The 10996-nt window shown below is 53.6% G+C and overlaps 3 protein-coding genes across 3 annotated transcripts; 2 read left to right on the top strand and 1 right to left on the bottom strand.

The window, feature by feature from the left end:
• On the top strand, nucleotides 1–3138 carry PG986_011894 (beta-hexosaminidase; the record flags this gene model as incomplete). The annotated part of the gene is made up of 8 exons (XM_066848116.1): nucleotides 1–50; nucleotides 138–256; nucleotides 357–1048; nucleotides 1125–1227; nucleotides 1332–1631; nucleotides 1689–2905; nucleotides 2971–3057; nucleotides 3121–3138. 8 exons carry the CDS (start codon nucleotides 1–3, stop codon nucleotides 3136–3138), a joined length of 2586 nt encoding a protein of 861 aa, XP_066694812.1.
• Nucleotides 3139–4754: 1616 nt separating this feature from the next.
• On the top strand, nucleotides 4755–6797 carry PG986_011893 (p53-like transcription factor; the record flags this gene model as incomplete). The annotated part of the gene is made up of 3 exons (XM_066848115.1): nucleotides 4755–4894; nucleotides 5127–6637; nucleotides 6706–6797. 3 exons carry the CDS (start codon nucleotides 4755–4757, stop codon nucleotides 6795–6797), a joined length of 1743 nt encoding a protein of 580 aa, XP_066694811.1.
• A 676-nt stretch (nucleotides 6798–7473) lies between these two features.
• Nucleotides 7474–9276, bottom strand: PG986_011892 (hexokinase-1; the record flags this gene model as incomplete). The annotated part of the gene is made up of 3 exons (XM_066848114.1): nucleotides 7474–7939; nucleotides 8024–8596; nucleotides 8666–9276. 3 exons carry the CDS (start codon nucleotides 9274–9276, stop codon nucleotides 7474–7476), a joined length of 1650 nt encoding a protein of 549 aa, XP_066694810.1.
• Nucleotides 9277–10996: the final 1720 nt, after the last annotated feature.

Genomic DNA, 10996 nt, shown 5'->3' with positions numbered 1-10996 from the left:
ATGGCCCACGGAGACGGGGACCTCGACCCACTATGGCAGGACCTTGACTGGTACGTGCCCCGGATCTGTCCATGGCCCATCTGCGAGAGGAAGGAGGCAGACACGCCGATACGGAGCTATGACTGACTACGGGCTAGGGCAATCGGCCAGACTCTGATCATGGGATGGGACGGGACCGAGATAACACCCCAAATCAGAAGCCTCATCGAAGAGCATCATCTCGGGTCCATACTTCTCACTGCCAAGAATCTCAAGTGTAAAGGCCCCCTTCCCGAAGATTTGTATTATACATTTATACTGCTCCGGGAGATATGCATACGTCGCGTGCTTGGCCAGGGCTGACAACATATCCGCAGCTGCCGAACAGACGGCAACCTTGGTTCAGGAGCTCCAGACCATAGCTCACCAAGCAGGTCACCCTCACCCGCTACTGATCGCTCTTGACCAAGAAAATGGCGGAGTCAACAGTCTGTTCGACGAAGACTACATATGCCAGTTTCCTAGCGCGATGGGCATTGCTGCCGCTGGCAGTACTGAATTGGCCTATAGCGTAGCCAAGGCCACAGCCACGGAGATATCAGCCGTCGGCGTCAACTTGATCCTGGGACCCGTACTCGATGTTCTGACAAACGCCCGCCATCAGCCCCTGGGTGTCAGGGCCATCGGTGATGACCCCCAAGAAGCGTCGCAGTATGGGATTGCAACCCTCAACGGGTACAAGGATGCTGGAGTCGCGACTTGCGGCAAGCATTTCCCATCATATGGTAACCTGGACTTCCTCGGCTCGAGCTTGGATATGCCTATCATTACCCAGACACTGGAAGAGTTAAGTCTGAGTGCTCTTGTCCCGTTTCGCAATGCAATTGCCACCGGTCGCTTAGATGCTATGTTCATTGGCGGCGTTGGCATTGCTAATGCCGGGATGAACGTCATGCACGCTTGTCTCTCTGAGCAAGTCGTGGACGACCTGCTGCGGAATGATCTTGGCTTTAGCGGTGTTGCCATCTCGGAATGCCTAGAGATGGAGTCCCTCATTCAAGAATATGGCGTAAAAGGGGGGCACTGTGATGGCTGTTGAGGCAGGTAATGACTTGGTGCTGCTATGTCGTGCTCACGACGTCCAGCTTGAGGCTATATCGGGCCTAAAGCTGGGCATCGAAAACGGAATTATCTCCAAGGAGCGCATTCATACGTCAGTCAAGCGCGTACTGAAGATGAAAAGCAGCTGTACATCCTGGCAAAAGGCCCTGAACCCCCTGGCCTTTCTCTTCTCTCTAAGACTCACCCAACCCACTTGAACCTGTCCCGGAAAGCTTACGATCATTCGATAGCAGTGGTAAGAGATAAGGAGGGGTTACTTCCTCTCTCGCAGAGCTTGCTCCAGGAGGAGGAGCTATTACTTCTCACACCGCTCGTAAAACCACTGCCCGCTTCAGCAGCAACCAAAAGCATGATGGAGAAGGCCGCATCAAAGGTCGGTTCCGTCACTATGCACGAGAAATGGGTTCACCAGGAGAGAGGTGCTATAATGAGTGGCGAAGGAGTCTTTCGAGAGCTTGGCCGCTCAATAGCGCGTGCCCGACACGGGAAACTGTTGCATACCTCGTACACTGCCAATGGGCTTCGACCGGGTAAGATATACCCCCTTCGCCTTGGGCCAGGGCTTTCTGTAAGCTAATGTCGCAAAGTTCATGAAAACTTGATCCATCGAGCATCATCAATTATTCTGGTAACAGCTGATGCAAATCGAAATCTTTACCAGTCAGGTTTTACCAAGCACATCGCGATGATGTGTCAAATGCTTCGCGCTACAGGCCAAAAGAAGTCCTTGATCGTGGTAGCCGTGAGTTCACCGTACGATTTTGCCATGGACAAGTCTATTGGAACCTACATTTGCACCTTCGACTTCACGGAAACCGCGATGGCGTCTCTTGTCCGTGCTCTATATGGCGATTTCGTCCCTCAGGGGTCGATGCCCGGTACAATGAGGAAAGCCAAGAAGGTTACGAAGAGCAGGCAGCAGTGGCTAGTTGAAAGCTACGATCATGAAAGGGATAGCCATGCTCTTGATGAACTGCTCAGTGCGCTGGCACGTTCCAGCACGCCAAGTCTGCCTTACAGCGCCAGCAGCGCCCACACGTTTCAACTGTTCAATCCCAGCGTAGAGGAAGCCCACTATGTGGTTCGGAATAGCAGCACTCAAGCTCTGTATGGTTTTGTGGCAACCTATTACACCAAAGGATTGGGGTCTATTGGTGCCATATTTGTCGACCCGGCTAAACGCAACGTGTCGATTGCCAGATCGTTACACCGCAGAGCCGTGAAAACACTACTCCAGAGATCAGGCATCCAGAAGATCCAATTAGGGACAACATTCCCAGCTGCGTTCCTGGGAGTCCCTGTAGACGAACAGAAGACATGGTTCACCAACATTGGCTGGGACACGCAGTTCCCCAGGCGCTTGACCAACATGGTTATTGAAGACCTGCACGCATGGGCTGCTCCAGAAGGCCTCGCACAGAGCATCCAGCGGGCACTCATCTGCTTCGACCTGATCCAAGGGCTCGAGAATGCAGAAAGCGTGCTGAACCTAGTTGCTACGCATGCCACGCCGGACGTCGTCGAGCTCTACAAATTTGCACTGACGGGAAGAGCCTGCGGAGTCGTCCGGGCCAAGACTACTGCCGATGACATTCTCGCGACGGTCATTGTCTGTCCTCCAGGCAGCCACTTGGCAAACTTCGTCCCGGCGCTACAGTCTACATCCTCCTCCGAGGTAATCGGCGGAATCATCGCCCCTATTGTACCATCGACGGCCCAGTCGACATTGCTGCTGCAGGGCCTGGCCCTCATGGGGCTGAGGCAGAACAAGGGCCATAGAGCCACTCGGAGCGTGTTGAGCTATGTGAGTGATGTAACCGTCTCGTCTCGGTCCTCTGCCGCGTTCCATGCTGACGACATCGATACTAGGTGCTTGAAGACTTCCACGAACCCCTCGCGGCCATGGGGTTTGACATCCAGCAGACGTTTGATGAGATAACGAATTCACCTGATACTGTAACTGCTCATTACTCCTATCCAGCACCCATGCCATAACACATTTGCTAACATCTTGCCTAGTTTGTTGATGCCGCGTAGCTTGTGATTTGTTTTGGGTGGTTGTTGGGTTTACTAATATTGCTTTGGAGGTGTTACTTGACTACCCTATTAAGTTCGCTAAGTATGTATAATAGCCTCGGCCACATATGTTCAGGGGATTGTTTCTGAAGAAGATATAGAGATACGGGAGAGGGCGTGAGGAACCCGAGAGCTGTGCTACATAAATCGAATATTTTTATCATCTTTGTTCGAATGGCATGATTCTGAGCCTTAGTGACTCTGATGGTACTATCTTGACCTATACTCGGATCCTCAAGCGAATTCACGAGTGACCTGAACACAAGCTTGTATCTGTGTACGGGGCTACACAGTCGCATACATGTTGCCCTGCATGACTTGATCGACTTGAACGGGGAAGCCGCCAGCCAGAGTAACCTCGGTCAAATCCACCTTCCGTAAACGAAGAATGCAAAGAGGATCAGATTTTGAAATAGACATATCAATTTGGTGTGAGTGGTGGATATAGAAACCTTTCATCAACGCAGGGCTCTGGTACATGTACCTAAGGCTGTAGCTGTCAGGGGAGCGGAGGGTGGTATTCAACGTGTTGGAAACGCCCCCGAGAGGCAGAGGCAGCGGCACTGGAGATTGGGTCAATCCATTCTGCTGCAGATGCAAGATAGCTACATGTATCGCAACATCATAATGTCTCCAGAGGAAGACTGGTTGTTCAAGACACATAGCACCAGAACTCCTCGGCTCAACAGACCAATCAATGGCTGAAAGATTTGGCCGAGCTGATACCTAGCAGCCAAAAACGGTCACCCCACAGCGGGTGTGGATGGCTCGTTCGGGGGCCTCTAGGCTCCTCTAGTCTCTACCTACCTAGGTACTTGACAGGGCACTACTGCACCAATTCCGGGGGGCAAGGGCATCGAGAGAAGCTTGGGTGCTCCACCTCCGCCTTTGGCCGTTCCAAGCGGCAGGTAATAAGATCCCAATCAATTGGCTCGTGGATGTGCTCTGCTTTACCGACTGGTAGGGATGGGGAGCAAATGAGCTATGTAAAGTGCCAAACTGCCCTTTTCTCCATGTACTCGAAAGGTAATGAGTGCATCACCCGAGTGCCGCTAATCAATCCCCATGCTAATGCTGGGCATACATATACGGGGACCTACATACCTCATGCCTATCTATGTAGGTAGCTACATGTCGGGGCAGAAGTAAGTAAGCCAAAACATGCAGGTTCATTGCGAGTAAATGATCCTTCTCGCTTGGGCCCTCGCCTACTGCCCCGCCTCTTCCTGTCCATGATCCAAATCCATCGTTGATGCGCTTTCGACCGTGACGGCAAGGCGCGCTGCGCAACAGCAGACATTGATTGATCCGTTGCACCTCCTACAATACCCCAAAGTCGCTACCTAACTGGTTTGGAACAGTCGCAAACGGGCTAGATACAGAAGGAAGGCATAGCCACCCGCTCGCTCCCCGGGCTACTCGAGATCCTTCGGCGCCAGCCGGCGAACGAACAAACAGCCCGACCAAACAGTCAAACAAACAGACAAACGCTGTCTCCGATACGGACAGGGCCCGCTCTCTCCCCAGGTAGAACAAACAGACCATGCCCCAGATCCGAACGGGGTCATGACAATGCGATGGCGACCTTCAATTCAATGCCGCCGGCCATGCCGTCTGGCGCAAGTCCCAACGACAACATAGGGCTGAACGGCCCTATGGGTCCCGGATTAGGTATCGAAGCATTTGACCAAGACCTCGCTTTTGACGAGTCTATCCTGTGAGTTGCGATTGCGCCCGGTGCTCCCTTCTCTTATCGCGCCATGTCTGTCGTCGGTTTCCCTGGCCGTCGCATCTACCATACCACCCAAACAAATATATGAGGCGGGGAAGCTGCTTGTGCGCCGTGGGCTCTCAACTCAACTCCACCAGCATCGGAACGACCCCCTGCGACGACTCATGTGCCTCGTACCAAGTAGCCTAGACTGACAAGTTCGGGGATTGGCATATAGCGATAATGTGAACGGCGGACTGCACGGTCTGCCTTTCACGCCTACGTATGAATTCGAGAATTTCTCGACCACCTTCGAAGACCCCTTCAACTACGCCAAGCCCTACGAGATTGCGCCGGACCCGAATAATGCCTTCCACGACGAGGGCTCGTCGCCGCAGCAGCTGGACGACAAGCTGCTCGGCTTCTCCGCCACCACCGTCAAGGCGCAGCCCGTAGACGACACCACGGGCGCCATGTCGGAGCTGAACCTCTCGGCCGAGCTCTACGGCATGTTCTTCGTCGCCGAGGATGTGTTTGGCGGGGAGACGACGGGCCGGCCGCTAGAGCTCACATGCTACCGGCGGAACCTCTGGCAGTGCTCGGGTCAGATCACCATGCCAAGACATTGTACACAGGTCATCAACGAGCAAGGGCGCGCGGTGCCTATAACCGAGTTCTATGCCTCGATATTGGCCATGGAGTCGATCGAGGGCAAGCCGACAGAAATCATCTCCATCCCGTGGAAGAGCAGCAACCCGGCCCTCGGCGAAGGACAGGAGACCAAAACAGCCGGCCCGCCGCCCAAGTCGGTGCTGGATCTGACCGGCGGCCAAGAAGTAGACGGCCACCGTGTAAGCCTGCCCGTGTCATGGAAGCGCTTGCAGTTCAAGTCGGCCACGGCCAACAATGGACGCCGGAAGGGCCTGCAGCAGCACTACGTGGTCCAGATCCGTCTCTTGGGCAAGATGAAAGCGAGCGGCGATCTCATGAAGATTGCCGAGATCCAGAGCGGTCCCGTGATTGTCCGTGGTCGAAGCCCCCGCAACTTCGACAGCAGGAAGGACGTTCCGCTATCTACCGAGAAGAAGGGCGGCAGCGTCGAGCGCCCTCGTACACATAGCGACGGTACTATAGACAACGGTAGCAGCAGCGGCAGCAACAACAATAGCAACAATGACAATAACAATAGTGCGGCGCACATGAATAACTTGAAACATGAGCGTTCCGACATGAGCCAGAGTCTACACAGGTACCAGAGTATCGGTGGTGCCATACATACATCAACAACCACCAACGATTGGAATGCCACCCCTACACCGGCTTATACCAACGCACAACCGGGCAATAATACGTCCCAGCACCCATCGAAGAAAGTGTCCATATCTCCCAATCTTAGCCGACCACCCGTCCCATCCTGGACCTTGAAAGACAGCGCATTGTCGTCGCATTCTTCCAGTGGCCATAAGACCCCACACAAGACATCGTTTGCTTCTTCTTCGTCTTCCAAGGGCTGCGGTTCTTCGACGACAGCCGCGGTGGTATCGACACTAGGACCCATAAGCCTGTCCCTGTCGGAAGACGAGCGCAGCCCCAACAACCGCTCGACGTCGGACACGCTGCAGAGCCCCCGCCTGAACCGCGTCGGCACGAACCAGAGTCACGGCAGTCCCTCCGAAGAGACGGAGCAGCTGTATGAGTATTTCCCCCTGAGTATCGACGACTGGACGCCATTGGTAGATACTGTATACCGTGAGTCTATCCTTGATCTTCAAAATGATTTGAAAAGACACAGTCAAATGCGATGCTAACAAAGCTAGGCCCGCACATCGTCCATCATATCGCCGTGCCGCAAGAAATACAGGCCCAGAAAGTCAGGAGTAAGGCAAAACGATACTTCTCCGCGGAATAACAGTGATGAATGACTGCTGCGTTGATTGAATGATCTTTGTGGGTGGCTAGATGGTTATTATATTCAAATTAGAAACGAGGTACACGAAACAGTGGTGTTGGGTTGCGATCTGGTGTTGCCCTGTACTTTGGATGATTTATTTGAGAGACCCGGTCTATGTAGTCACCGAGGGAGCGCATACGATTATTGGCGGGCTGTGGATAGGTATGGAAAGCCACCATTTGGTATATTTTCTTCTATCTTTGGGGTTTTGACTATTATACCCTCTTGTTATTTGCTTCGGAATGTGGTCTCGTGGTTCTGTCAGACCTGGGCCTTGTTTCTCAAAACAATTATACTGGTTTCGATATACTCTGGATTACTCGAAGCGGTTTTCAACGCGTAAAAATACTAAAGCTATATGTGATGTAAAAATGCCACCCTCGAAGACGCCAAACGGACAAGTAGACCATGGATTTGATGATACCCTCTCCAATGGATATGTTCACTGCCAGATCCAGTTAATTCCATCTGAAATGCATATGTAGATGCAGAAATGCCCCATAAACGTTTGCGTACGTAGGTGTATATATATAGATGAATCGGCTTCCTTTTCTCCTTTTTTACCGGCCAGCCAATGTGATCAAGTAAAGAAGACACCGCGCGCTCACTTTGTTCTTTCCTGTTCGAGCCACTATTACTGTACTCCCTGCTCGCCATCGGTGCAAGCCAGCGCCACAGCGGCACCGAGGATCGAGCTCTCAAGCGCCGGCACGAGCTCAATGGCGCCCTTGTGCTTGCTCTGCCCACCGACGAGCTGGTCGATGTAGCGCTGGCAGTTGGTCTGGTAGGCCGGGTAGTGCTCGATGACGGAGCCGTTGAAGGCGACCTTGGTGCGCTCGAGCGCGTGCTCAGCCGCGGCCTCGGCCACCAGGGGCGCGGCGCGCGCAGTATTCTGTCGGGTGGTGATGTACTCGGCCTCGGTCTCGTGTCGGACTTCCCACAGCGAGAAAACCGAGGCGGCCAGGAGCGCGGCCGAGCGGCGCGAGATGAAGGAGGCGAGGGCCCGGATCGCAGCTAGGTCGGATACGGTGGGTTTTACGGTGGATGGGTGCGTGGCGGCGAAGTAGGGGAGGGCGGTGTCGAAAGTGGACGATTGGTCACTAGAGAATGACAAGAGTTAGCAGGTGTTAACCACTGGATTGAATTTGAGTTAGGAAGCTCGCGTCCACAGAGGAGGGACTTACGCTTCGATCCTGGATAAAGTTGCAGTGTCGAGAGAGTACGGTTTCTCTAGTGACGGTGGTACAACGCCACCAAGTAACCCAGTCTCCTCGATGGCTTCGATCAAGGCGAACCTGCAGATTTCGCCTAGATAAAACCCAGCGACAAAATGCTCCAGGGGCTGGAACTCTGGTCTCGGGTGCGCTGCGCTAAGAAGCTTGTCCCACCGTGTCATGGGCAGTATGTCCTTCCCGAACATACCCAGCTCGGTGTTCACAATGACATGACTGGCCGAGTCGAACCAGGTCTCGGGGCGCTTTCCAAACTTCGCGCGGCCAAAGGCGGAGACGGGTAGGTGCACCGCAATATTGGTCCCGGTACCAAGAATCAGACCGAACCTGGTCGAGGAGTGCACGTAGGCCTGGGAGAGAAGTGTTGCCGACCCGTCATTCACGATGGCGCCTAGTTGAACGTTTAGGCCAGTATTTTTGCAGGCCTTCTCCAAGATGGCGCCAAGATCTTGGCCTAATAGCCCATCTGTGGCGAGGAACCCCTTTCCCATGCCCAAGAGAAGACCACTCCCTAATGATGTTTGCCTAGTTGGTTCAAAATGTTAGTTGGAACAGGCTGCATTGCTAAGCTTCGGGATAGCGAAAACATCTTACTCTACTGGAAAACTCCATGCTAAGCCCATCGGTATCGGGTTTTCAGGGCCACGCCCCTGTGTGTCACCATCCGAAAGCACCTCATTGATGCGCGCAGCCATCCAGTCAAAGAATGTCATTCCCTTGAGGAGCTTAAGCTCAGGGGTGATTTGGAAAGTATCGATCCGGACGATGCTGCATTCACGCCCGGGCATCTCCCGGCTCCTCAGTTCGACCAATGCCACTCGCAAGGTCGAACCGCCGACGTCCAGAGCCAGATACTGGCCCGTTTCTTTGCCTGATGGCAGGAGGTGGTTGTAGGAAGGCAGCATAGATTCGGCATGACTCTGCATCCGCTCCCGGAACTGCAGCTTCAGTTGTGACGAGAAGTCGCTCAGCCGGTTGTCATCAAGAGGGCCCATCAAGAGATCCTCGGCCTCCTTCAGGAAGTCCTCGATGGTCCTCGGCCGCGGCTGTAGCGTTGCCCCGTTGACTTGGTGCTCCTTCAGCACGGCCGGACTTATCCAGAAGGCAAAGAGGGCCTGCAAGAAGGACCGACCCCGGACCAGGGTCTTCAAGGCTGCTAACATGGCTTTCCGCAGAATTATTATGGCGGAAGTGAATGACCGCATGACATCGGGCGTGAAAATGGTGCGCCCTGCAGATCTATAAAAAGCCGGAGAGCTTCTCAAGTCACGTAACTCTGTGAATGTACGCTGTGATGGGGGGAGGGAAGACACTATCCAGGTATGCGAATAGGTATGAAGAACGTGACAGCAATCGCCATTTCCACCACAAAAGAGGCGGTCTCGGGACGGAGAGGCGATGTTTGCTTGTGCGTCAAGACTCGTATAGACTGGAACGGGATGAATGGAACATGCCGATCCGATCGAGGTATGGGGTGGTATCTGTGCGAGACAACAATAGCAACAACAATAAGGAGTGAAGGTAGGAGGAGGGTGCTGCCCCTGTCGGCCGATATGGTATGTCTGAAGATACCACCATTACCTACCGAACACGGAAACCAACAGCAGCTGCAGGTTACAGACAGGCAGGTCCACGGGGAGAAACAAATTAACGGTTCACCAATAGACCCTTGCGGATTGACGACAACACGAGTTGGATCAGCCGGTAAGGCAGTGAGATCCAGCTGGTCCAGTCCGCAAGCAATCGGTTTTTTTTTTTTTTTTCGCAGAGGATGGATGCCATCAAATCACCAAGGGCGAATGCGCGATGTTGCTGGGTGGACGGGTCTCGTAACAGCGGGATTCGATGCAATGCACGCAAGCACGCAAGCACGCACGTATGCACACAACAACACACAGCACTCTATCTTTTCTGGCTTGGTCGATAAGGCGTCCCAGCAGGTAGCAGTAGCAGACAGACAATAAAGTAGGCTTGGCGTAGGACAGTGAGGGCTTTCGCTGCGTGGTTATGGCATTCCCCAGATGTCGATGTTGAGATGTAACGTTGTAGGAGCCATCAGTCCAGTCCAGTCCAGTCCAGTCCAGTCCAGAGTGGGCTACCCTGTTGGATGGGGTGTTTTTCCCCCTTGGCGGGGATCTGGAAACGTTAAATTGCGGCTAGAACACTTCAAGACGGGAAGGCAGGTTGGTAGTGACATGCCTAGCAGGAAACATTGCGAATTGATTTTTGCCCGAAAAGGGTCCCAAATGGTAAGGGATCATCACCCTACCTAGTGATTTGCTGCTCTCCCTCGAAGCCGAACGATCAGCCTTCTGCATGGGCGCCACAGGTTGCAACTCTGTCGCTTAGCCTAAGCTTCGAGCTGATGCTTGAGTGGTGGGGGGAAAGAAGGAGACCAGTCCAATCTTTGCAACACCACGAACTCATCTCTTTCCGATTGCACCGGTAGATTTCAGCGTCTCATTTATGGCTGGCTTACTGGGAATGGATAAAAAGAAATGTTTATACGGAGATTGGGTTACTGTCAGAGTGCGGCTCAAATCTCTCCACGTACGGCAGCCTGGCAAGCCAGTATATGTAGCTGTGTTTCCCACCAAATGTGTCCCCTCGTTGCCTCTTGCGTCTGGCTGACTTGGACGTCATGTGAGCCAGCGGCTTCGCTCCCGCCGGTGAGGTGAGGAGGAAATACGCCCCGATTGCACGACAAGGCATCCTATCATGCCAGTTAGATAGACGCCAAACAAAGACTATCTATTGGATCACTGGACTTCTTCGACTTCTTCCACGGAAAGTCAAGAGGGACCAACCAGCGCGCGCGCCTGGAGGTATCCCGCAATGGAGGGGTTGAGGGGCCATCTTACAGGCTGTGGGGAGCGGTAACTTCGCATACAACGTTCATCTGGTCAGTCCCCCGATCGCCTGTTA

The sequence above is a fragment of the Apiospora aurea genome (assembly GCF_038362705.1).
Source record: "Apiospora aurea strain CBS 24483 chromosome Unknown utg000008l_segment0_segment0, whole genome shotgun sequence".
Classification (NCBI taxonomy): domain Eukaryota; kingdom Fungi; phylum Ascomycota; class Sordariomycetes; order Amphisphaeriales; family Apiosporaceae; genus Apiospora; species Apiospora aurea.
The sequence above is the reverse complement of the archived record's forward strand: the minus strand, read 5'-3'. Positions and strand labels throughout refer to the sequence as shown.